Raw genomic sequence first — 27,796 nt, forward strand, 5'->3', positions numbered from 1 at the left:
TTATGAATACATATTGGACAGCTCACTATGCTACTTAATAATATCCAAAGAATCCCATAAACTAAAGACTCCCATAAATAAACCGGTAGCTTAGAGGCCTTGTATGACTCAGACATTTTTGTTTTCCAGTACTATTAGTATTGATCATACACAGTAAGAGATAGGTAGATAGACAGATAGATTTTTGTCCATAATAGTAAAATGTTATAATGGTTACTCAAGAATAAAAAATCCATTTCACAGTCCTCCTTGCATCTAGGCATGTAGACAAAGAGGAGAATCTATGGAAGTTTCCAGTAACTTTCTAAATGAGTTTGCTCTTCTCCCCATTTTATTGGTCATTTCCTCTGCTGCCTGGACATGCTGAACTAGAACAACATGAGTTCAGCCCAGGGATGGTGGGGTAGTGATGGAGACAGAATCTGCTTCCCTGTAGTTTTGGTAGAACAGAACTGACATTCTAGCCCAGGACTGCATTTTTCCAGACCAATCTGTGAGCAATAAATAATTTCACTCTTATTTTAGGATATCCTGTTATTTGCAGCTGAACCTAATTCTAATGAATACACCAGATTTTTGGCTATTTTTGAAAGACTGGGCAATCTGGCAATTCTATACCACGTTTCCCCATGGCAACGACTGACTGGAGAGAACAGCCTTAGTGTTAAAAATTCTTCTGTTTCTCCCTCTCTAGACTTGATTCTTTAATAATTCATTTTATTTTCCTTTGAATATCAAAACCAAGACAAGATACAATCAAAATTCCTTAACCTAACATTCAAAGTTCCTGATGATTTGGAACTTTGGAACATCACAGCCCTTTTTTGTGTCCTTTACTCTCCCCCTAGACAAAGTCCTTGTATTTCCTTATCGATACCGGTCTCTTTCTAACCTCACTTCCTTGGTTTATGAAGTACCTGCTACCTAGAAAGGCTCTATAATGCTCCTTATTCCAATAGGCACATGTGACTCCTGGGACGGTCAACCTTAGATGTTCCTTCTTACAGGAGGCCTTCCCGTCCCTTAAGGTTGGGCTGCAAGTTCCTCCTCCCGCTTGCAAATTCCCTGAGCATATCTATTACTATGTTATTCTAAAAATAACTTTCTGCTGAAGAATCTACTACTCAACAATATTTTAAATAAAAACGCTTTAAAAATATGCAGGGTGTTATTTTTTTTTAATGAGGGTTACCAGAACTTCAAAGATTATGAATCAGTAAGTTGAAGACAGTGCCCAAGAATCTGCACTTGAAAGAAGCACATCTGGTGGTTTTCACACAGGTAATCCAACACCCACATTTTGACAGGAAATGTCTTTAAAATGTGAGCTCCTTGAGAGTGTGGGCTTTCTTATTTATCATATTGTACCTGACACCTAACACATTGCCTTTTGCTCAATAAATGCCTGTTAACATAAGTGTCTTTCTGCACTTGGGAGAGGCAGGAATTCTTGCAGGTCATGAGATAAGTTTAATAAAACACAGCTAAGACATATAAAAGTGTAAGCCATCATCTCTGGACCTTGGCTCAGTCTGGCAAACTATCAGTACAGAAGTTGGTCAGCATCATTTATACTAAGCAGAAATATGAGTGTTTAGTGCTTTATTTGTGTTTATAACTTTTGTACACCAAGCTCTATCTAGAGCAGTAGTCAAATGTGCTTATTTTCTCAATGGTAGTATTTATTCACTCATAATTGGAACTAAACATCTCTGAATATCTGTGAATGTTGATACAGCACTCTATACGTATTGGCCACTCAATAATTCTATTGACTGCCCACATATGCTAGTTTTTACAATAACGTGTGTGTTTTATTTTGTTTTGGGATACCAAATAAAACTATTAAGTTTTCAGCTTAGTAATGAAACATGTTCTGACTTGACAGAGATTTTAATTGACTAATAAAAGGTAAATGGCTATTTTTCACATTCCTGATTTCAGATGCTTCATCACCCTAGACATTCTTCTCATTAATCTAATTTACTAAAATCACATAGGAAATTGCTTGCCTCAGTTTATAACCCAAATGTTTGGGAGTATTATAAAATATTTTAAAAATTAAACCTAAATAAGTATATATAATTGTTTACTATAGAAATGCCATTAATGAAATAAACTTTTAGAATAGATAGCTATTATTAGAAATGTTTTCTGCTCAGGTGGAAGATGCTTAGTTTTTCTATTCTTGATATGTAGCTAACTTTTAAAAAATCTACCAAATGTTAATACTTGTTCCTCAATGATCAGCCTGAGTTGAGACACATACCTACAGTTATATGCTGCCATTCTGAGAAAAAATCATTCTTCAACCACAGATCAAGCTGCCATCTGGATCTTCCCTGGCTATTTCCTATTCTTCTTACAGCACTTGACTTTCATAAAGCCTCTTTGTAACTTTTTCTATTATTTTTGTTCAATGCTTTTTGTTCATGTCCTTGCCAGATTCTACTATACACTCAAAACCACATAAGCACTTGGGTTTTCATTTTCTTTCTTAATAGACCTTGAAATTTCCTTCTTAATGCCAACAATTAGTCAAACTGAGAGTTCCCATTAACTGTGCAGGTTTCCTGACTATTGTCTCAGGGTGATATATTTTAACCCTGGGCAGATTTTTAGAGTATCATAATAAGTATCTTCATTTTGGTGCTATCTCTCCTTAAACAATAATTTTCTCATTTTCTGGGCTGATTTTCAATATGAGCTGAAGAACAGATATATTGAACTTGTTTACCTGCTCACACAAATTTAAAGAGTACAATTTTAGGGGTGGCTTAAAAGAAGTGTGATTAATTATAAAATTACTCTTAATGGAATATGTAGACCCATATTCTGAAAAAATCTTCTAGGGCTCAGGTTAATTAAAACTAATAGATAAACATGAGAGTGCATAAGAGATACTCCTCAAGCAATTTCATAACTCAAAAATATAATACAAAATGAAATCATCCTTAATATAAGTGAAACACAGCTCAGACATACATTTTACTACCTCAACTAAATCAAGAGAATAACCTTTGTAAATGGGTTGCACTTTCATTAGTACAGAAAAACTCTAATGGTAAAGTACTTAAGCTATAATAGGGCTGCTGAAATAATGTGATTCAAAATCATCTGCAGTGCCACAGAATCAAACAGTCCAATTTACAAAATGTCTTCTTGCAACTAAATAACAGAAATTCATTTCTCTTCTTCATCATCAGTACAATAAGAGTCTCAAGACTTTCTTAGTTCAGAGGGCCAAAATGATTATGCTCTTCTGTCATTTTTTGCCCTGCCCCCAGAACATACATATGGAAAGTGAGAAATTATCTCTGCCTCAGCACTCGTGCTATACAGCTAGAGTCAAAATTACATTTAATTTTATCTCAAAGTGGTGTCGACCATATTGCATCAAAGGAGTGGAAAGATACAAGCTGTGTTTACAATACAAAGACAATGGAGGGCCATTATTTGGTCCCTATCAACTCCTTGTATCCCTGTAGCACACTTTGGATTGTTTCTCCACCTCTTGTGCAGAGGACTCATGAGCAACTAGGGTGATATATTTCTCCCTTTTACTTGAATTCTTTTTTATTTTCTCCCCAAACATTCATGGATTAGGTAGGAGGTCTCTTTCAGTAAATCAACAAATTTTTGAGGTCTCTAAACATGGATTAAATAATTTAGCAAAAAATAGTAAACATGTTTATTATGCATCTGCTTGAATTTTTAAGAAAATTGTGTATCACAGAACTTTCTTCTGTCCAAAAAAAAAAAAAAGTCCTCTGTACAGTGATTATAAAAATTACACTCCAGACTAATTTTAGTTGCTGAGGTGAATCCATCAAATGCTGTAAAACCACTAATAAAGTACTTGTAGAATCCACTGAAATTTATAATTTCAGTATAGTATTATTAAAGTTTATAATACAGTTGTTTCTGCTCTAATCTTTAGAGACACAAGTGTTTGCTTTTTAACCCCCAAATTAGGAACTGAATTTCAAAGATACCAAGCTAATTAATTCACAAAGACAGTGAATGTCCTTAAAATTCCCTAAATGAAATGAAATGAAAGCTTTTTTAAACAATAAACTTTGTAACTTCTTAAAAAGATAAAAATTAATCATTGCTTATAAATAAGACTATTGTTTTCATAAGACAAAAAAGATTACAAGAAAAAAAATCAATGTCAAGTAACTAATTCTCTTTGGCCTAAAGCAATTTGGGACAAGATATGCTTGAGCTTAGTAGAAACTAACAATCCCTAATAAGTAATTTTAATGAATGCTTAAATTTCAAAATCATCTAGGAAACTCAAGTCTTATTAAGTATTGATACTTATTTCACCACCGTGTGATATGCATTTGGCAAATTTCACACGGGTAAAACATGTAAACTATTTATAAATTATTACGTGGTTTTAGTAAATCTAAAATAAAGCTTTGCTTTATTTATTCAACAAACTATGCAAATGCACCATTTTCCTTCTAGTAATTCTATTAACCTTGCAAATTAGAAAAAAATGATAGGATTTCTTTGTTTTTCAACATAGACATTTTTGGTGTTGCTCTGTTCCTTTCCATCCTTCTTGAGTTAGTGACCCAGAGGATGTGGTCTACTATTGCCCTCATTCTTAAACCATGGGTGAGTGAGTGTGTGTGTGTGTGTGTGTGTGTGTGTGTGTGTGTGCGCAAGGCAGGAAAATTTTTTCCTGAAAGACTCCAGTAGATTCTTTTTTCCTGTGGTTTTTATTTTTTTAAAATTTTTTAACATCTTTATTGGAGTATAATTGCTTTACAATGGTGTGTTAGTTTCTGCTTTATAACAAAGTGAATCAGCTATACATATACATAAATCCCCATATCTCCTCCCTCTTGCATCTCCCTCCCAACCTCCCTATCCCACTCTTCTAGGCGGTCACAGAGTGCTGGGCTGATCTCCCTGTGCTATGCGGCTGCTTCCCACTGGCTATCTATTTTACGTTTGGTAGTGTATATATGTCCATGCCACTCTCTCACTTCATCCCAGCTTACCCTTCACATTCACCATGTCCTCAAGTCCATTCCCTACGTCTGTGTTTATTCCTGTCCTGCCCCTAGATTCTTCAGAATCTTTTTTTTTTTTTTAGATTCCATATATATGTGTTAGCATACTGTATTTTTGTTTCTCTTTCTGACTTACTTCACTCTGTATGACACCCTCTAAGTCCATCCACCTCACTACAGATAACTCAACTTTGTTGCTTTTTATGGCTGAATAATATACCATTGTGTATATGTGCCACATCTTCTTTATCCATTCATCTGTTGATGGACAATTAGGTTGCTTCCATGTCCTGGCTATTGTAAATAGAGCTGCAATGAACATTGTGGCACATGACTCTTTTTGAATTATGGTTTTCTCAGGGTATATGCCCAGTAGTGGGATTGCTGGGTTGTATGGTAGTTCTATTTTTACTTTTTTAAAGAACCTCCATACTGTTCTCCATAGTGGCTGTATCAATTTCCATTCCCACCAACAGTGCGAGAGGGTTCCCTTTTCTCCACATCCTCTCCAGCATTTACTGTTTGTAGATTTTGTGATGATGGCCATTCTGACTGGTGTGAGGTGATACCTCATTGTAGTTTTGATTTGCATTTCTCTAATGATTAGTGATGTTGAGCAACCTTTCATGTGTTTGTTGGCAATCTCTATACCTTCTTTGGAGAAATGTCTGTTTAGGTCTTCTGCCCAATTTTGGATTGGGTTGTGTGTTTTTTTGATATTGGGTTGCATGAGCTGCTTTTAAATTTTGGAGATTAATCCTTTGTCACTTGCTTCATCTGCAAATATTTTCTCCCATTATGATGGTTGTCTTTTCATCTTGTTTATGGTTTCCTTTGCTGTGCAAAAGCTTTGAAGTTTCATTAGGTCCCGCTTGTTTATTTTTGTTTTTATTTCCATTTCTCTAGGAGGTGGATCAAAAAGAATCTTGCTGTGATTTATGTCATAGAGTGTTCTGCCTATGCTTTCCTCTAAGAGTTCGGTAGTTTCTGGCCTTACATTTAGGTCTTTAATCCATTTTGAGCTTATTTTTGTGTATGGTGTTAGGGAGTGTTCTAATCTCATACTTTTACATGTACCTGTCCAGTTTTCCCAGCACCACTTATTGAAGAGGCCGTCTTTTCTCCATGGTATACACTTGCCTCCTTTATCAAAGGTAAGGTGACCATATGTGTGTGGGTTTATCTCTGGGCTTTCTATCCTGTTCCATTGATCTATATTTCTGTTTTTGTGCCAGTACCATACTGTCTTGATTACTGTAGCTTTGTAGTATAGTCTGAAGTCAGGGAGCCTGATTCCTCCGGCTCTGTTTTTCTTTCTCAAGATTGCTTTGGCTATTCGGGGTCTTTTTTGTTTCCATACAAATTGTGAAATTTTTTTTTTCTAGTTCTTTGAAAAATACCATTGGTAGTTTGATAGGGATTACATTGAATCTGTAGATTGCTTTGGGTAGTATAGTCATTTTCACAATGTTGATTCTTCCAATCCAAAAACATGGTATATCTCTTCATCTGTTTGTATCATCTTTAATTTCTTTCAAGAGTGTCTTACAGTTTTCTGCATACAGGTCTCATATTTCCTTAAGTAGGTTTATTCCTAGATATTGTATTCTTTCTGTTGCAGTGGTAAATGAGAGTGTTTCCTTAATTTTTCTTTCAGATTTTTCATCATTAGTGTATAGGAATGCAAGAGATTTCTGTGCATTAATTTTGTATCCTGCTACTTTACCAAATTCATTGATTAGCTCTAGTAGTTTTCTAGTAGCATCTTTAGGATTCTCTATACATAGTACCATGTCATCGGCAAACAGTGACAACTTTACTTCTTTTCTGTTTGGATTCTTTTTATTTCTCCTTCTTCTCTGACTGCTGTGGCTAAAACTTCCAAAACTATGTTGAATAATAGCAGTGAGAGTGGGCAACCTTGTCTTGTTCCTGATCTCAGAGGAAATGGTTTCAGTTTTTCACCATTGATGATGATGTTAGCTGTGGGTTTTTCATATATGGCCTTTATTATGTTGAGGTAAGTTCCCTCTAAGCCTACTTTCTGTAGGGTTTTTAACATAAATGGGTGTTGAATTTTGTCAAAAGCTTTTTCTGCATCTATTGAGATGATCATATGGTTTTTCTGCTTCAATTTTTTAATATGGTTTTTCACATTAATTGATTTGCATATATTTAAGAATCCTTGCATTCCTGGGATAAACCCCACTTGTTCATGGCATACGATCTTTTTAATGTGCTGTTGGATTCTGTTTGCTAATATTTTATTGAGGATTTTTGCATCTATATTCATCAGCGATATTGGCCTGTAGTTTTCTTTCTTTGTGACATCTTTGTCTGGTTTTGGTATCAGGGTGATGGTGGTCTCGTAGAATGAGTTTGGGAGTGCTCCTCCCTCTGCTATATTTTGGAAGAGTTTGAGAAGGATAGAAGTTAGCTCTTCTCTAAATATTTGGTAGAATTCGCCTGTGAAGCCATCTGGTGTTAAGCTTTTGTTTGTTGGAAGATTTTTAATCACAGTTTCATTTTCAGTGCTTGTTATTGGTCTGTTCATATATTCTATTTCTTCCTGGTTCAGTCTCGGAAGGTTGTGCATTTCTAAGAATTTGTCCATTTCTTCCAGGTTGTCCATTTTATTGGCATATAGTTGCTTGTAGTAATCTCTCATGATCCTTTGTATTTCTGCAGTGTCAGTTGTTACTTCTCCATTTTCATTTCTAATTCTATTGATTTGAGTCTTCTCCCGTTTTTTCTTGATGAGTCTGGCTAATGGTTTATCAATTTTGTTTATATTCTCAAAGAACAAGCTTTTAATTTAGTTTTTTTCTTACATCTTTATTGGAATATAATTGCTTTACAGTGGTGTGTTAGTTTCTGCTTTATAACAAAGTGAACAAGCTATACATATACATATATCCCCATATGTCTTCCCTCTTCCATCTCCCTCCCTCTCCCCCTCCCTATCCCACCACCTAGGTGGTCACAAAGCACCAAGCTGATCTCCTAGTTTTATTGATCTTTGTTATTTTTTCCTTCATTTCTTTTTCATTTATTTCTGATCTTATCTTAATGAATTCTTTCCTTCTGCTAATTTTGGGGTATTTTTGTTTTTCTTTCTTGAATTGCTTTAGGTGTAAGGTTAGGTTGTTTATTTGAGATATTTCTTGTTTCTTGAGGTAGGATTGTATTACGATGAACTTCCCTCTTAGAACTGCCTTTGCTGCATCCCATAGGTTTTTGGTCATCATGTTTTCATTGTCATTTGTTTCTAGGTATTTTTTGATTTCTTCTTTGATTTCTTCAGTGATCTCTTGGTTATTTAGTAATGTACTGTTTAGCCTCCATGCGTTTATATGTTTTAGAGATTTTTTTCCTGTAACTGATATCTCATCTTATAGCATTGTGGTTGGAGAATATACTTGATACAATATCAATTTTCTTAAATTTACCAAGGCTTGATTTGAGGCCTAAGATATAATCTGTCCTGGAGAATGTTCCATGAGCACTTAAGAAGAAAGTGTATTCTGTTGTTTTTGGATGGGAATGTCCTGTAAATATCAATTAAGTCCATCTTGTTTAATGTATCATTTAAAGCTTGTGTTTCCTTATTTATTTTCATTTTGGATGAGCTGTCCATTGGTGAAAGTGGGATGTTAAAGTCCCCTACTATGATTGTGTTACTGTCCACTTCCCCTTTAACTGCTGTTAGCATTCGTCTTATGTATTGAGGTGTTCCTTTGTTCTGGTGCCTCTATTCTCGTGGATGAGGCTGGATTTTGTCTTTCTGGTGGGCAGGACCAGGTCCAGTTGTGTGTTTTGGGGTGTCTGTACTTTATTATGATTTTAGGCAGCCTCTCTGCTAATGGGTGGGGTTGTGTTCCTGTCTTGCTAGTTGTTTGGCATAGGGTGTCCAGCACCGTAGCTTGCTGGTCGTTGACTGGAGCTGGGTCTTAGACTTGAGATGGAGATCTCTGGGAGAGCTTTCACCGTTTGATATTACATGGAGTCAGGAGGCGTCTGCTTGACCAATGTCCGGAAATTGGCTCTCCCACATCAGAGGCACAGGCCTGACACCCGGCCAGAGCACCGAGACACTGTCAGCCACACAGCCAGATATGTGGGGAGTTTCTTGCCTTTGGGGAAATCTGAGGGCTTCTCCCAGCATTCAGTAGGTGTTCTGTAGGAGTTGTTCCACATGTAGATATAGTTCTGCTGTATTTGTGGGGAGGGAGCTGATCTCCACTTCTTACTCCTCTGCCATCTTGAAGGTCTCTCCAGTAGATTTTTTAAACAATCTCCTTAGAGGCATATTTTTTCTGAATTACAGTACTATGACTTTGCTTTTTATGTAAATCTATTTTTATATAAATCTATTTCTAGCTCCATATATCAAATATATTATGATTACCTTATCAAAAAGATTAAGCCCTATGCCCTCTTTGGAAGGTAACCACCTTTATCTCTATAATAGACTTAGGAATGGAATTATTTATTTATAAATATCATGCTTTGTCATTTGGATAATACTTGATTTGAGAAGAGTATGGGTCCTGAAAATAATAATTTTGTTTTGCCATTTTGCAACTATACTTAAAGCATAAAGATACGTGTTTTTGTAACTATTCATTCAATCAACTAAGATTAATCATGTATCATTCTTCAAATAATCAAGGCGGATAAAAGATCCAGAACATATGAACCTTGCTCAGGAAGAACTTACAATGTCAGTAAAATCTAAAGGGTGTCGATTTTCTAATGTTCAATAATATCTATTTATCACAGTGAACATAGGTATAAATTATTTTAGAAGAAGGTGGGAGGTGAATTTTTCATCAAGTAGATTTGCTTACTGAATTAAAAAAAAAAGAGTTCAAATGAAAACAAATCGACCTTTTGCTTCATTAAGTATGGTCCTAGCTGATAAGTTCAGATGGAAGATCAATCAGCATTTTAACACACCAAATTAGAGGAAATACACTTGCTTGTAATGGTCAGTAAGAAATTCACCCAGTTACCTATTTAAGAAACTGCATACTAATCAGCATAGACCATCAGTTTATTATTAGTTACATTTTGTTAGGCTTATGAAGTTCCTATATGAAAAGGACAACTCATTAGAGACAAGTGGGATTCAGATAACTTTTGAAGGGTACACTGTTTTCAAATAAACTCTAGTGTGAGCAATGAATCTTATTCCCCTTAAAAATGGGCTGAACAGAAGGATCTTCCAGAGCCATAGTAAGAGAGAAAATTTGTTCTATGCCGTGTTCTATATTTATTGAGACACAAGTTATTTTGAACTACTAGGTCATAAAATAGTGATCTATCCTGTGTTTCAACAGATGGCATAATTGAAGAAAGGCCAAGTTCTTCATGGTAAATGGCACACAGTTAGACTCAGAGATGCCTAAAAGCCACAGGAAAAAATGCAATGGCTTCTCTTTTTCTTTTATTATTATTATTTCTCTGAATTGCTATTTTCTTTCAGAAGGAATGGTTCTAAGCCTATTATTTTAGACGACTAAACTATGAATTTGGTTTTCTAAGATCCGAGCTTATTTTGTTTTGTTTTTCCCCTCCCAAATTAGGTGTATCAGGCAATTATCTCTTCTGCCCTGCAAGTCTGTAAATAAGTGTTCTGGAAAAAACAAACAAATAAACAAAGGGCGGTGTGAATTACAAGAGGGTAGTGACTTTTAAGGTCAATAAGTGTGGGAAATATTGCATATCACACATTTCTCATGGGGACTCAGAATATTTCTTGAAATCAGTGAAGTCCTATAGTAAGGACTAGTACTTAAGTTATTTAATGCAGTATTTCTCCAAATTTTAAAATCAAAAAATCATTTCTGGAGGCTGTAGTTTTTTATATCTCTTGGACCTTGGGAATAGTGAAACAGTTCTATAAATAGGAGAGTCACCACAGATTATACTGGAAGTAGTCCCTGGGAGGAAAGCATGTTTCCTATCCTAAGCAAATGTATTCTGACATCTTAGCCTGCTTCACTTTTGGCACTGGAAAGCAAAATGAATTGCCTTCCCAGAAGACAGCATGGATTATTAGCATGCTCACAATAGCAATAATACTATATTATAGATGCATTCATAGATAAGTGTTATGCCAAACAAAAAGAACTGTGGTTCTCGGTTACAACTAATACAGAGTCTTCAAACCCAGACACAATAGTTGTTCAATTCTATAACTGATTTTGGTGGAGAATTTGTCTTAAACAAGCACCAGTCTGAATTCCCTCCCCAGTTCTATCAGACACCTTGGAAGCAGCAAAAAGGCAAAATTCTCCATTCTCATTATCTTAGATGATGGAGAAGGAATCTCTCAGATTTCTTTATTTAAAAAAAAAGTGAGTTGGCTCCATATCATATATATATGAAATTTGAAGAACTAAGAAACATTCTTCCTGCCAAATATCCCTATTAAAATACTAACATTAAAAATGCATTTATTTGTTACAAGGCTGCTATTAAATTTTTTAAAATATTCCACCTCTTGCAAAAAAATTGTTGTTTTAAGCCATCTTCTCACCTTAGTACTATTTAGCTTGAGGTTTTCTTTTTATTTTTTTCTTTTCTTCCTGTGGATTAGCTAAAAATAGCTACAACGTAGAGATTTAAATGGAGTTTAGGAAGTGGAAGCACAAAAGGAAGAGAAATTAAATTTTAGAGTGTCAGTTACTGTCCAGTAATAGAACAAGCTGTGGGATGCAGATAAATTTATGTCAAAAATTTAAAAACAATTATGTGTTTACTTCAATGTGTCTGTGGAATGGGGAAACATAACAAGATAGCATTATATACCTGTAATCCTTGGAAAAACAACAACATGGATGTCAGAAAAAAATGTCACAGAAGGTTGGGTTGGGTAGATATGATAATCTCCCATCAAATACCCAGTTGTGAGTTAAAATGCATTTATTTTAAAGTCCTTCTGATCTGGCTTTGCATTTTGGCTCTGCCACTGAGCAGCGTACTCCCAGGTAAACTGCTTTCTAATCTTTAGATTCTTTATTTGTAAAATCATGATTTTTAAAAATGACCTACCAGATATAATTATTTTGAGAATTATGTAAAAATATTTATGCAATAGAGAGCCACTCTTAATGGCTAAAGCTTTCTGAAAGTTCATCATGTATTAACCTCTTACAAGCATTTTAAGTGTACTAATGCATTTAACATTCATAACATTGCTATGAAGTAGACGCTATCATTGTCATTTACATTTTACACGCGAGAAAAATCAAGCAGCGAGAAGGTTAATTACTTGGTCAAGTTCACACAGCTAGCCAGAGCTAGGATTAGAATTGATACAGTCTGATTCTAGACATGGGATTCTTAACCACTCCAATAATTCTTGATCAAACATGACTAGTTTATTGTCAGTCCTCTTCAATCACTATTTTATCCCTGGCCTATTTTGTCTACATTAAAAATTATATTCTAATAAAATTTTCTGGTATAATTTAAAATATCCATATGCTGAATGGAAAAAACTTAGAAAAATATCCTATATAATTTTGAAAATTTTATGTGCTATGTATATAATGCCAATAATGTTGAGATATTTTAATGAATCTATAATAAATATTCTATTTGCATTTTATTAGAGGAATTTAGAGTTAATCTAGTCCAGGATGGCAAACTACCCCCCACAGGCCAGATCAGTCCTGCTGCCTGTTTTTATGCCACCTGTGAGCTAAGACTTGTTGCATTTTAGAATGGTTTAAAAAATCCAAAGAATAATATTTTTTAACATGTACAAATTATATAAGATTCAAATTTCAGTGTCAGTAAATAAAGTTTAAAATTTTTTCAACACAAATTTTTGGAAATATGTTGTCTCTCTTGTTCAATACATATCTATATATCTACATATGGACTTAAGATCTACATAATGTCCTAGACTTTGCATCTTAGTCCACAGAGCCCAAAATACTTATTATCAGGCCCATTAGAGAAGAAGTTTTCTTACCACTTGATTCTAGTCCAACAGCCTCATTTTAGGTATGAAAATTCAGACTTCCTGGAATTAAGAGCCTTGCCTAGTATCACAGAGTTAGCGGAGAACGTAATACAGAATCAAGGCCTTCTGACTCTAGGTTCCTTGTTACAGACCCAATAAGATCCCAAAGACTTTAAACCCTGTAGCACCGTGAGGCTGCCTTGTGAGAAACCAAGCAGAGCTCTCATCCAGCTTTTAACTTTCCTTTGAAAAATAAGCTGAGTATTTACATCATGGCATCCCAAGTGTTCAGAAAGAACTGAAGCCATTTAGGGCCTTATGAAGAGGGAGAAGTATCCTTGTACAATATCTAAAATGAATATTTGTATTTCAGCAGGACTAAAAAATAAAATGTAAAGTAATCACAATTTACTCAGAAGATTAAGTTCAATTACACTTAAATTGTTAGAGATTAGAGACAGTTAGTGATGGTGTGCTGATTAATGCAGATAAACTGTTCTATGAAGAAAACACGGAATGTGTTTTATTGTGCTGTCTACTCGAAGTAGGGACTAAATACCAACTGTGGCATAGCGTTTTTAAGCGCTAACCAGACCAGACCACAGAGCTGCAAGCAAAAGTAAAAGAAAGCTTCCCAAAACAGAGTCCAACGTTTGACTAACTACCAAATAAGAACAGCCTGGTCCTCATTCTTGTTTACTATTGATTACTAATCTTCCTTTGCCAGAAATTTTTCCTCTTGGGGAAAAAAAGAAGTTATGTCTTTTGTCACTGGTAATGGATAAAATTGTTTGCTTCCTTCCTTAGAAATATGCTTATTAAAGCAAAGCACTTAAGCATTTCAATTCAAAGTTTACACTGTACCTTTATATCACAAGCTGTTTTGCCTTTTCCAGGCCATTTTCTTTCATTTTCAATTGATTTTCATAAATGAATATTTTGCTAGGTTTTATGCATAGTCTTCTGGTTTGAGGGAAAATGTACAGATTTTAGAGATATCACACGTGTTTTGTACCTTTCCTACATCAGTTATGTCTAAAACCAAGTTTACACTCAATTTTCAATAAACCTGTCCTGAAGGTAGAATATACCAGTTGAATGCAACCGTAGGCTTAGTTTTTAATTTTATAAAATAGAGCCATCAATAAAAGATGAATGATGAATTCCAAGTCTATGTTTTCCTCCCTAAACTCTCCCTGAGCTCCATATTTCTATGTCCAAAAGTCTACCCAGAATCTGTAAATAGGCATCTCACTGTTACCATGTTCAGAATCTAACACTAAAACATACACCTGCTTCCTCCAGCCTTCCCTTCTCAATAAAAGACACCGTCACCAAGTTAGTTGATTAAGAAAACACACATGCATACCCTTATTTTTCATTTCCTTGGCACTCCCACATCTGCTCCAGTACAGAGTTCTGCTGGGCACCAAAAATTTACCACCAAGCTCACCACTTCTGTCCACCTCCACCACTACCACGACTATCCAAGAGGCCATATCATGCCTTTCCCAAGCTCTGCAACAGCAGCTCCATGCCTTCTACTTCCCCCCTATAATTCATCACTAAATAAGCCAAAATGTCTATTTAAACTACTTGTATCATATCCCTTGCCTGCTTAAATCTCTCTGTTATACCTGAAATAAAATCTAAACTCCTTGCTATGGCTTATAAGGCATTCTCTGCTTCCTCTCTGCCTCTTCCACTTCATATCTGCCTATGGTCAGATGCCAGCCATTCTGGCCTTCTTTCTGGTACCGAAACATTTCATGAACGTTTATAAATCAGGATGTTTTGTACTTGATGATTTATTTGCCAGGATCTCTCTTTATCTAACCTTCAAATGATTGTCTCAACATTTTCACTTAGTTCATGCATCAACTCTTCAGAGGGAACTTCCATGACCACCATAAAAAAAAGAGATCACCAGTACCTCCCGCATTCTATTTCATTCATAGCTCTTCATCACTCAGTGGTTTACCATTATCTTTGTTTGGTTTTGCATAATCCCCTATAAAATGTCAATTCAGATGAGCAGAAATCTAGTCTTTTCTGTGTTGTTTTAGAACCTCTGCTTAAGCTCCTGGCATGCAGTAGGGGATCAATAAATATCAAAGTAAAATTTCCATCATCTTCAGTTGTTATTCTTCCTTTGCTTTAATTTTCTGAATTAGGCATAATTAAGATGTATCTCCCTGACACCAATGCTATTTTGCCTCCTTGAAATGTCTTGAGCTACATGGTGTATACACCACTCACAATTGTATTAGTCTTGAGGGATACACTATTATAAGGCTGTAGTCAAAATATTCCTCAGTCATGGTTTAAAAGCCTACATAAATATGTACTGAAATTTCTCTTCGTAAAATATTTCATACTAGTTTAAGATATTATGAACTAAAAACCATGCCTTTATAAAAGAAAGTAATTCTGTTTCCAATTATGTATTTGATTACTCATCAAGTGTGTAGATTGGGCTTTCAGGCATGGAAATTTAATAGGTACTATATTAGCTATCCATGTGAAGATGCTGAGAAAAAGCATCTATGTTATACAAAGCTTGTCGCATGAATAGTTTTTGGGCTGGCAATAAATGATGTCATGCTTATGCAAATAATGTTCAAAAGAGCTGATCTGACTTTTTTCTTAATTTGGTGTTATAAATTTAAAGTTATAATAGTAACATGACATTCCATGTAATTCATTTCTCTGGGATTATTACTGTTTCCAGCTTTTAGTTTCTTGGCTTCAAGTCTTATTCGTCATAATATTATACCATAAGATGTAATACCCTCCTGGAATACTCTGCTTGTTATGTCTTAATGTCTAATTATACCAAATACCATCTGTAACATAAAACCTGATTGTTAGAATGCTGATCATTCTGGTGAAAAATACAAATGCCATGCAAAGTTTTTCTGAAAAATTTAAAATGTAATATTTTCTGATTCCCACAAATAATAATAATAAAATTAAGCTCCCTCATTAAAGCATGTATTGAGTCATCAGAACACATTTAGTCATTCAGGAAACAGAGGGATTAACGGTATTAAACTATTTGCTTTAGTCATTTCATTCCCTTTAGATTCATCTGATAATGAGTTAAGCCAATTTAGATCCATTATTGAGGAACCTTGAAAAATTCACTAACATAAATTTCCAACTCAGTGATGCCAAAGCCATACTCAAACATTTGCATAGCCACCAAAACCCAAACTGGTGCAAAATATATCCAATTAAGTAAAGTTAACTGGACTTGCCACTTTATCAGATTAGCTATAACAATTATCTAACTGAACAGAAATAAGCAAATAGTTATTATTTGATATGATTGTATACATTATACAACTGTTTAATCATGTAGGATTACTTAAATTATATAAAATGATTATTTTAATAAATAAAAATGCCTGGACTAAGCATGTGGATTTTACAATAACGTATAGGCAATGTCATTATTTCAAATTCATTTGCTATTTTGTAATCCTATTGTTTTATAGAAGCGGCAAAAATTTCTACATATTATTCAAATCATATTACTATCATAATAATAAGCATAACTTTCTTGTATCATATGTCTTTTGGAAATTTTAAAAAGATACTGATTTTAAAAAGAAAATTACACAATAAATATCACTGAATCTGGTAAGAACCGTTATTGTTTATGGTAATAGTGGCCCTTTCCACTCATCCTCCTTTCCTGGGAGGCAGAGAGAGCGCTTCTCTACACTGTGGATCGACCATCTACATTTGAGGCCCTCCTCATTTTTTCACTATATATTGACTCTTTCTATTGATATGTTGTAGCTGAATATGTTTCCTTCCTGTATTCTTCTGCCAAGAAAAGAAATGGAGTTAGAGGCAAAGGGAATAATGCATAGAAGTTAGTAAATGCATGACTTTGCTTACTGCTTTCTGCTTGTTAAACCTTTGGACTTGTACACCTGGAATGCATTACTAGGCAACTGAAGATTAGGTTTTACTAAATAAGAAATGGCTAGGGGATTATTAGCTTTACCATAAAAATTTTCAAGTATATATATTAAAGCTTCTGTTATCTATTTTATGTATATTATAAACAATACAAATCAAAACTAAGTACCCAGACATAGCTACTCCAAAATTCTTATGACACTATAAAATATTTTATTCAGCTTTCTAAATTTATATTTGATTTCTCAAATAACTGACATTGAAAATTATCAGTCATTCATTTGTTAAGGTAAAAACTGGTTTGATGGTTTCTTTTTAGAAGGATTAGTTAGGAACCTCAGTGAATTTACAGAAGAGAAGACATTATTCCCATTTTATAGAAGAAGAGATAAACCTAGAAAAGTAATGAAAGTACCTCTTTCATTTTAAAACATTCTTTTAAGATTTTCAACTCTTTGAACAAGAGGTAAAAAAACTTATGTGACAACTGCAGTTATCCAAATGGCCAAGACCTTAAATTACTTAAAAGAAACAAAATTTTCTAGTGGCATCATATCATTTAAAAATTATCGGGCTTCCCTGGTGGCGCAGTGGTTGAGAGTCCGCCTGCCGATTCAGGGGACGCGGGTTCATGCCCCGGTCCGGGAAGATCCCACGTGCCGCGGAGCGACTGGGCCCGTGAGCCATGGCCGCTGGGCCTGCGCGTCCGGAGCCTGTGCTCCACAACGGCAGAGACGACGACAGTGAGAGGCCTGCGTACCGCAAAATAAATAAATAAATAAAAATGATCAATGATGAACTGTTCTACAATTACAGTGATGTATGTATCTCACTTTGTAGGCTGTAAGCTCCTTGCAGAACTACCTTTTTTTATTCTCTAAGAGAGCGTCTACAATATTTTTCATGTAACAAGTACCCAATATTGTTGCCAATTGCCAATTGAATATGTAGGTTCTAACTCATTTGAAATTCTTTCAACAAGTAGGTAATTCTCCTGTCAGCTTTGTGCGAAGTTCAGTTAGGAAATATAATTATTTTTCAAGTATGGAATATAGTATATATTTAGCAAGTAAATAGAAGGAGAAGAGTGATTAATTAGATATTCGGGATCTAAGCCAATTAGCTAAAACTGCCAGTCAATTGAGGCCAAATGGTGATACTGGGCTTTAATAATCTAAGATGATTATCTCAGTGATCCATTTCATTATAAAATTATAGTTCTTAAACACTTAATCTGTTATTATCTTAACTATTTAATTTTTTCTGAAACCCAATCAAATTTTGATAGGCCAGAACAGAGTAGATATTGATTCAGGTCAGGATTGTTCTGTTTGTGACACCTACTTTCAGGAAACCATTTAGTGGCATTTCTTTCACTTTCAACACAAAGAAGAAAGTCCTCCATGTCCTGTATATTACTTTTTGTAAACATATTTTTGGTGACTTTATAGATGAAAGAAAATGCCAGGGGATTAAGTTAAATTTAATTTAGCCTTTGTTTTTTATGGTTCTGGACCACATTGAAGCCGATCCTATAACTTAATAATTTTGAGTATGCATTGCATTTACTGTATTTGCTGATATCATAGTTTATCTTTTAAAAATTAAATAATATGTTACATTTTGAATAGATTGAAATAAGATAGAAAATGAAACAAAAGTGAATACATGCTAAAATTAAAATTTTAGCACTTTTTATATTTCCATTTTTCCTCAAATAAGCATACACATAAAACAACTAGTATTTATAAATTAGCTCGCAGAAGACGTAAATTAGAAACCACACTACATAATATTCTACCAACACGTTAAAAACACACACTTCCCTGTTCACCCTTGCAAATTCATCCATCTCTGTACATACCAAACACATTTATTAGCAATTCTGGAAAAAGCTAAATTAACAAACTGTCCTTGAAATCACCAGTATAATTTTGACACGTATTAAAATGCCTGACAATTCTAATTACAACTGATATAAACACTGTTAAGAAAAATAATCCTGTTATAGTAATGTTAGATCAGCTATTCCAGCTTCCTCCTGGATAAACATGTAAAAATGGTTAAACAATAAATTTCTATGGCAACAACTTAAATTCTAGGATCTTCTTAGTTACACCAGCTGCCACAGAAGGTACTACTTTTTTTTTTTTGCGGTACGCGGGCCTCTCACTGCTGTGGCCTCTCCCGCCGCAGAGCACAGGCTCCGGACGCGCAGGTTCAGCGGCCATGGCTCACGGGCCCAGCCGCTCCGCGGCACGTGGGATCTTCCCGAACTGGGGCACGAACCCGTGTCCCCTGCATCGGCAGGCGGACTCTCAACCACTGCGCCACCAGGGAAGCCCAGTACTACTTTCTTTAAAGCAGTGGGAACTAACCAAGATGTCTCCTTTCCTCCTTTTCCATCTAGCACAACTAAAATCTCTTACTTTGATGAATTAAAGGATGATTTAACTGGAAACAAGATATCTCAACTGAAGCACATGGTAACTACCGTTATATGAGCATTCAATGTTAAGACAAAACAAAGACAAGAAGCTAAGTACTTCTAAGTGAAAGTTATATGGTGAGACCATATATATTATGTATCCTGCAAATTAAGCTTATATATTTATATATAAACTATATGTTAGTTTATATATGTAATTATGCCAGAGATACTTTATCAAAATAAATAAAACATTGTCTAAATAATAAATGCTCTTATGAAATCATTGAATATCTTTTCTACATGGATTTTTAACATATTATGTATTAAAATATTTGATAGTCCAAATATTTTAGAATCAATATGTAGATAATTTAGATTTAATGATTTGAACTTATATAATTCATAAATTCATACAGCACATTCATTTTTTGCTTATATGTTAAATCTTCTTATACAGTCTTGGAGAACACACAAAAGTTATCTCCTTCAAATACAGGACAATTTTTTCTGTTGCAAGACATACTGTAAATATAAAGGGCCACCAATACATACTGAATTAAGAAGATAAAACCAGGGTCCTTAATTTTTATATTGTATTTTTACAGCTATATACATATATATATATATATATATTTTTTTTTTTTTTTTACATATAAAAAGGACAGCATTCTTTAAGAAGTTACCAGGTAAATATATCTGACTACTCCATTCAAAGAGTGAGGTTTTGGAGCATGAGGAAAATTGGATTTAAATACAGCTCCACTATTTACCAGATTTGAGTTATTGCTTACTTCTTTTTAAGCCTCAATTTTCTCATTGGTATAATAGAAATAACAATATCTTATTAAATTTTTATGAGCTTGTGAGGGCTAAATTAAGTAATTCTGTAAATCACTTAGCACATGCCTGGACACAATGACCACTCAAAAACCACTGAAGCTAATCTTTTAAAAATACCTTTCACATTGCCTTCTATATTTTAATTTCTTTTTAATTACTATGAAGGAAAGTTCATGCCCCAGTGCACACTTTCTACCAGAAGTTCTATTTTCCTGACTTAAACTAATCATGTATCAGTTTTTAAAATTACCATCATGCCTCACTAGGTATCTTTCAAGTGTCACTTTCCACCAGAAACATAGAACACCTGCCATCTTTTCTTTTCCTTCTTAAGGTCATAATATCCTTGAATATATAACTCTTCCCCTCCCCCAACTTTTCAATCAAGAATAAGTCTCTGTTGAATGCCTGCAAGGAACCCAGTTGTCTTTCCATAAAAGAATTAAGGCCTTCACATGAAAAATGGATAAATAACAACCCATAATATCTGTCAGAGGGTAGTGGGTTTCTACCTTACTACTATGAAATGCAGTCCACAAACAAAAGAATCAAGAGAGAAAATGATGAATGGCCTTAGGAATAGTAATGGTTTATAGTGAGGATTTTATTTAAAAAAACATTAAAATAAATAACACATACTCCAGAACATCACTGTTCTAGGAAATTGCTTTTCTTTAGAATATGAGTTCTAGAAGGCAAATCTTCTTACAACTGCTCTGGGGGGCTTTCATTAGCTGATTTACAATCCTACAGTCATTTTTTTTTTTTTTTTTTAATCTGTGGTCTGCAGTCTTTTAACATACTTCTCAAGTATGTGGATATGTGGTGGAATGCAGACCCCCATCAATGTGTAGCTCTATCTGCTGTTTTGTCCCCTAACTGCTGATAAAATAGACTGCTTAGAAATCCCAGAGGACTATGGCTGAGGCCAGAGTTACACTGGCTCATAAAATTCGAACAGTTAAATGCTTTTCTTGTTAATTACTGGGCCACAATCAAAAATCCGAATGATGGGAGAGAAACACTTCTTTAGGATAATGATTGATTTCCATAAAGATGAGTGCTTTAACAAATTTCAATGTGCATTTGCTGGGGCGGGTAGGGTGGGTGGGCACTAATTAGTTTTACCGTTTTCAGCAGATGTTGAATTCAAGACGCCAGCAGCATCTCAAATGCCAGTCATTAGGGCTGTCTTTCATCGAAGAGTGCTGACCAATGAAACCTCCACTGTTTAATGAGACCGATGTAGACAGAGTCAATTAAATCAAATCTCTACTAACAGCCTTAACATATCTGCAGTGTGTGCAGCAGCAGTGTGGGTTTTCCAGTATTAATAAAGGAATTCACTGCAGCAGCAGGAGAGGGGGAAAAAAGGGAGGGGGGAGGGGGCGTGTCGGGGGAAAGACCTTCCTTAACCACAGGGGAAAGTGGGACAAGTCCGGGGGCGGGGTGGAGAGGGAGGGGAACTACGTAAAGGGTAAAAAGCTAAGTGAGATGATTAAAGAGACAGCCTTAATGTAGCTCTTGAAGTGATCCACCCCCAACCTTCCCCCTCCCTCGTCCCTTCCACCGCAAATCCAATTCACCAGTTGCAAATATGAAGCTGGAAAAATGTAAGGACCCAGAGTTGAAAACATTTTCACTTTAATACTGAAAAAATATGCCATTATAAAATCCTCGAATAGAATTAGTAAGTTCCACGTGCTTCCTCGGTTCTCTTTTCCTACTTTATAAGTAAGATTTACACCAGCACAGAATTGCTACCATTGGATCGCAGCCTAAGCACTAGAGTGACATTAATTGGTCATGCTTAACTGCCTCAAAATCTTTTTTTCTTAATAATTACACTGATACTATAATAGAAATCATGGGTACTTATTTTACATTCAGATGGAAGGCATTATTGGATATGTATAGAAAAATATTCCCCCTCCAAAAAAAAAAAAAAAATCACCATCAAAATAAAAGAGCCCAAAACAACCCATAAAACTTTGCTCAACAAAATACATTTTTAACTCATAAAATGGACTGATGACTAGCCATGCAAATGTCCTAAATAAAACCTTTACATTTTTTTTTTTCACAGTTAAACGTACGCTCTGAACTGCCTACCGATCACAAATAATGGCGAAATGGCACTTTCTGATTATACTGTATTTTGTTTATAGAAAGTTTGATACGATGGGATTTATCAGGTAAGAGGGTGGGTGCTGTGAACGTGACGGCGTCCCCAGTCGCGGGAGGGCAGCGTCCCCGGAGCGCGTGGATTCCATGCGAGTCATGCAGCACTTTTTGTTTTCTGCCGGAAGTCAGAGTTAACTTATTTACAATACATTCATGCCTTCGTGCAACTGCCCATACCTGCGTAGCCAACAGGGAGCCATCGCGCCCCCCCTCCTCACGGGCTAATCCACAGGGGAAAAAATAGATACCTATCTATCTATATAGATGTGGGTATATGTATATATGTGTAAGACCACGGTACCAGCCCCTCTCCCGAGGGGAAGGGCACTGTCTGGTCTCCGAGCAGGGCCCCTGCCGGGGCTTTGTCAAAAGGGGCTGCAGCAAAGAGCGATTTGGCAGGCTCTCCCAGCTCGCCACAGTCTGCTCTTTGTTTCCAGAGGGAGCTAAGGGGTCAGACCCTCTCAGCTGAGCGACTTCATAGTTATCTATTTATTATGTCCATCAAAGCCTTGGGGCGCGCTGGACCTGGGTCTGGGCTCCCCTGACCCCCGGGGATGCCGGCGGAGTGGGGGGAGGGGGGAGGCCTCTCCATCCCCCCTCCTCTGCTTTAGCCGGGTTGGGGTGTCTTAGTCTGAGAGCGAGTGGGAGCCACAGTCATACACTCTGTGGGCCCCATCTGCGTTGTAAGGCCCACTGTGCCAGTAGGAAGAGTCACAGACGGTCTGTAGGGAATTAATCTCGGACGCCGAGGAGTTGGCGTCCCTTCTCTTAGACCGCTTTCGATTCCTCAGGATAAACACGAGCATGCCCACCACAGTGAAGGCGGAGGTGACAAACACCAGCAGCAGCCCCGGGACCAGCACGGAGATGGACACCCTGCTGGTGTCTAAGTAGGAGTTGGAGTGCGTCCCGGTCTCCGCCAACCCAGTGCTGTTTTTACTGTGCGAAGTTAACGTGGGCGAGAGCCTCGCGTACAGCTGGGGGCAGATCTCGTCATTGGAGAGGAGCATGAAATCCTTCCGAAAGAAGTTCACTGGCGTCTCGCACTTGAGGTCGCTCATCAGCACTTCGGAACCCAGGCGTTCTGCCCATTGCTTGAAAGGCACGATGGTGCAGGAGCACTCCCAGGGGTTTCCGTGCAGGTCTATCTGGATGATGGCGGTTAACTGGTCCAGCACCCCTGCCACCGGAAGGTACATGAAGTAATTGTTGTGCAGGCTGAGTTTAGAGAGCGAGACCCCAGCAAACACGTCCACGGGCAGGGACCTCAGCAAGTTGTTGTTCAGGATGAGGATCCTCAGTTTGGGCATGGCATTGAAGGTGCCGGGAAGGATGAGCTGGATGGCGTTGTACTCCACGTTCAGGTACTCAAGGTTTTGCAGCCCGGCGAATTTCTCCCGGGACAGCGTGTCAAGGTAGTTACTATCCATATACAACCACCTGAGGTCCAAAAGGTTCTTAAAAGTGTTGTTCTCTACCGTGGCAATGTTATTGTTGCCCAGATCCAACAGAATGAGATCCTTGTAATCCACAAAGTGCGATTTTCGGATGCTGTGGATCTTGTTATCTCGCAGGAAAAGCTCCTGCACGTTGGAAAGCTTGAGCTTCAAATCAGCCAAGCTGCTCACGTTCCGGTTGTTGCAGTTCATCTTTAAACCCGACCCTGGGATGTGGTCGCAGCTGCAGCCCCCAGGGCAGGGCAAGCCGTTGGCTGGGGGTTTGTTTCTGGCGCTGCCGGTAGCTATCGCTGCCGTGGGTCTGATTTTGATCTGCCAGTTGCCTGGGATCTTTGTACCTCCGTTTGGAGCCGACCCTGGGGTGGCATGATTTTCTTGCCCATTTGTCTTGAAAGGAGTTGGCAGGGGGCCAGGAGCGAAGGTCTCTTCTTGGGCAGGAGGAGCCGGGAGACTAGAATCCACTCTGTTTTTCAAAGGACACAAGTCCTGTTCAGTGGTTTCATTGAGGTCTTTGCCCTGCAGTCTGGTGGGGGCTTCGCAGACTACTCGGCCGATCAGGGCATTTTTGGGAATGTTTTCGAGCCATTCTTTCAGGGAGAGCAGATCACAAGTGCAGTCCCATGGGTTATCCTCTAGCAGGATCTCGGCAATGCCAGGGATTTGCTCCAAGACCTCCTCGTAGGGCAGTGTTTTCAGCCTGTTTCCCCGGAGGTCGAGGTGAGTGATGGGCACATATTGGAACACATTGGCAGGTAGGGTGCTGATGAGATTGTCGTTTAAAATGAGTACCTCCAGCTTGTTCAAGTCCTGGAAGGCCCCCGGGTCTATATCCCGTAATAAATTAAAATCAGCCTGGAGGTATTCCAGATCGTCCAGCCCCAGGAAAGTCTGCTTTCGAAAAGATTTGATCTTGTTGTTATTGATGTGCAGCCTTTTCACCAGCTGCAGCCCCAGAAAAGCCCCAGGAACGATTTCATGCAAGCCATTATTTTCCATGTGCAAACTAACCGCATTATAAAAGTTAGCGAACTCATTAGGGAAAAGTCGAGTGAGGGAATTGCCATGCAGAAATAGATGGTAAAACTGGGAAGTCGGGGCGGTGAAACGCTGAAGACTTGTAAAGCCCTTTTTTTCACAGTCTACGTGTAGGTCCCCTTCTATCTCATTGCAGGAACAGATCTTCTCTTTGCAAACGTCCCCTGTAACGTTTCCAGCGGCAAAACAAAGAGACGTCTCCAGCAACAGAATCCAAAGCAGCATTTTTAAAGCGAGCAATTCATCCCCGATCTCATCACAAAGTAACAGCGACCATCCTGCTCTCCACAGACACAATTCAAGTTCATTTAGTGCTCCAATGTCCGAACCCAGGGAAGGAGAAGAAAAGGGTTTGGGGGGGTGGGGGTGGATTCCTTCCTCCCTAACCCCCCCGCACTGCAACAACCCAGACGCCAGTCAATAATTATATCTACAAACTATCCAGGCACGTAGTGCAAGGCAAGCAAAAAATAAAAATAAAAAAGTAGAAAAAAATAACCCCACTCCCCCTCAACCCCTTAAAAATAACGAAAAAGAAGTTAAATATATACATATAAATTAAAAATACACCCTTGCAGAATCTCGTCTAGTGTTCCTCACTAAACCAGAAAGGGAACAATGCTAGTAATGAGAAGCAAGTGCATGTTAGAGAAACAAGCAGAGGGTTTGCAGCGTAGTACAGGCACACTGCCTGTGCATGGCTGTGTATCGGACTGACCTTGCCTCTGATACAAAGCAGGGTTTTCGGCGGCTTCTGTTGTTGAGGCTGCTGATGGAGTTCTTGCTGTGGCTGCGGGCTGCCCAGGAGTCCCCCCGAGGAGCTGTCCAGCCCCCTCCCGGTGCTGAAATCACGCCCGACCGGAGGACTCACGCTGCCGAACCAATGGCGCTGGAAAATTTCCGCAATCGCTGCGTTTTGTGGCTGTCCATCGTTTCCCTTTCCTCCCCTTCGCTCCTCTTCAGCCTTTTTTTTCTGGTCTCCGGCTCTCGGTTACTAGCTCTTCTTTTCTTGTTCTCCTTCTCTTTCTTCTCCTCTTTCGGAATTACGTGGAGGGGGCGTGGGGGGGGGAGCGAGTTGCCCGGTGGGGGGGGGGGAGAGCGTGAGAATAGGGAGGGGGGAAGAAAAGAGTTGCTAAGAAGCTCTGCTCGTTCCAGCCTGGTGCACTCTGAAAGATCTGACACCCTCTACTGATCTGCAGTAGCAAAAATCCATCTGGTGAGGGAATGCCGAAGGGAAAAAAAAAAAAAAATCAATCCACGTACAGGGCAAGCGTTAAAAATGTGGGCATTAAAGGCTGTCGATCCACATAGACGTTTATTTTTAAAGGATTATTTAATTCTTTTTGCGTGCTGGAAACTTTACCCTTTCCTTTCCTTAACGACCTCACAGCCCCCACTAGCTCCAGCGTTTGGAAAGAGTGCTTTTAAAACCTTTATTTCCCGATGGCTTGAATAAAATTAGTGTCAGGGTGTCAAGCGAACAGCAATTTGAGGTAATTATACGGCACGCCATTTTCATCGGTGCTTTAAATGCATTTCTTCTGTCTCTGCAGTACAATGTTTTATGCTATTTGATGTCTTTGAAACCGTTTTTTTGTTTGTTTGTTTCCTTTTGAACATGTGTGAAAGTAGCTATTTGGAACATATCTTCATATCATATATATTTTATACAATACAATTGGGTATGAATTTTTTTGCTGCTAGGTATGTAGCTTAGGCAAATACTTTTTAAAACTTGGTGTAGAATTTTAGTCAATTTGGTCATTGAGAGTTAGGTTTCTCTGATGATATTTCTTGAATGTTACTTAAGTCTGCAGGGTGAAAACACAGTGCACGCTTTCGTCTTTGATTCCAGACCCGAAATCCTTCACTGGGAACCGGAAAAGGAGGGAGGGGGCAGGGGAAAATCCCAGTATGATTCGTGAGTGCTCTTAAAAACCCACTGGCAGACTCCTGTGTACACACCACACACACGCACACACACAGGCTCACCCTTACACTCTCATACACACGAAGTTTCTGCATCTGTTTGGACGAATTTAAAATGCATACAAGTAAATAACCGGTTGCATTTTGCTAGGGGGAGATAAAAATCTCCAGTCCCTAAGGCTCTGTGCGAACCTTATCTACAGGTAGTGGCCAGTTTCTCTTTGCCGGCTCAATGGGGCTGCCAGGGCACAGTGCTCAGGCTTTTCCCAGAGAAGTAATTGCTGCGTTCTTCAAACTTAGATGGAGCTTATAAAAACCAAGTTCTACTAACATCTGGGATGGGAGAGAATGTGACAATGCAGCTTCTCTGGAAGGCTGTTTTGCTGACTTAGAGCCAACACCTTTTCCATCAATACTTCTAAAAATCGTGTGCATGATTTTAGTGTTTGGAATTTACAGGACTTAAAAAAATGTTGTTTGGTCCTTTCTTAAGTCTAAGCAGAGATCATATGTTCACATCAGTTTCCCTTTTAATTAGGTCTTACACAAGTTGGACAGTTGTTACAAGCCTGATACTAAGCTGCATCAAAGATCAAATATTCAAGGATTGTGTATTTGGAAAAGGTTAAAGGGTGAAAGATTTAGGGGGAGGAATGGTTGGGAAAATTCAGGGAAATGTAGAGGAGATTTCTTATTCCAGGTCCAGAAGCTAATTACTGGGGAGGGGCAGGTTTCTTATCTATATATAATATTTTCATATAATCAAACGTTGTGTTGTCATCTTCTGGTGAAATTCAGTGGAGGGTCATGGATGAGGGTTCAGCTCAGAATGGGGTGTGCACACACGCGTGCATGTGTGTGTGTGTGTGTGTGTGTGAGAGAGAGAGACAGGGAGAGAGAGACTGAAAGTTCTTTTTCAGACAACTTATTACACTTTTAAAAACAATCCTGTTCTTATTTAATTTAACCTATTACCACA

The 27,796-nt window shown here is 37.5% G+C and overlaps 1 protein-coding gene across 2 annotated transcripts; it reads right to left on the minus strand.

The window, feature by feature from the left end:
- Positions 1 to 21,839: 21,839 nt before the first annotated feature.
- Positions 21,840 to 26,185, minus strand: SLITRK1 (SLIT and NTRK like family member 1). Of its 2 annotated transcripts, none has more exons than XM_067016366.1 (2): positions 25,607 to 26,185; positions 21,840 to 25,052 (listed from the first exon to the last, which is right to left on the minus strand). In XM_067016366.1, exon 2 carries the CDS (start codon positions 24,847 to 24,849, stop codon positions 23,023 to 23,025), a length of 1,827 nt encoding a protein of 608 aa, XP_066872467.1. In that variant the 5' UTR covers positions 24,850 to 25,052; positions 25,607 to 26,185; the 3' UTR covers positions 21,840 to 23,022. The 2 variants fall into 2 exon arrangements, with proteins under 2 accessions (XP_066872467.1, XP_058897753.1); XM_059041770.2 differs by having other exon boundaries at positions 21,840 to 25,166; positions 25,607 to 26,077.
- Positions 26,186 to 27,796: the final 1,611 nt, after the last annotated feature.

The sequence above is a fragment of the Kogia breviceps genome, chromosome 16 (assembly GCF_026419965.1).
Source record: "Kogia breviceps isolate mKogBre1 chromosome 16, mKogBre1 haplotype 1, whole genome shotgun sequence".
In the NCBI taxonomy this organism is placed as follows: Eukaryota; Metazoa; Chordata; class Mammalia; order Artiodactyla; family Physeteridae; genus Kogia; species Kogia breviceps.

Bases quoted from the DNA above. Each gene is read 5' to 3' on its own strand.
- SLITRK1 (XM_059041770.2), bottom strand. From the start codon at position 25,113: ATGCTGCTTTGGATTCTGTTGCTGGAGACGTCTCTTTGTTTTGCCGCT.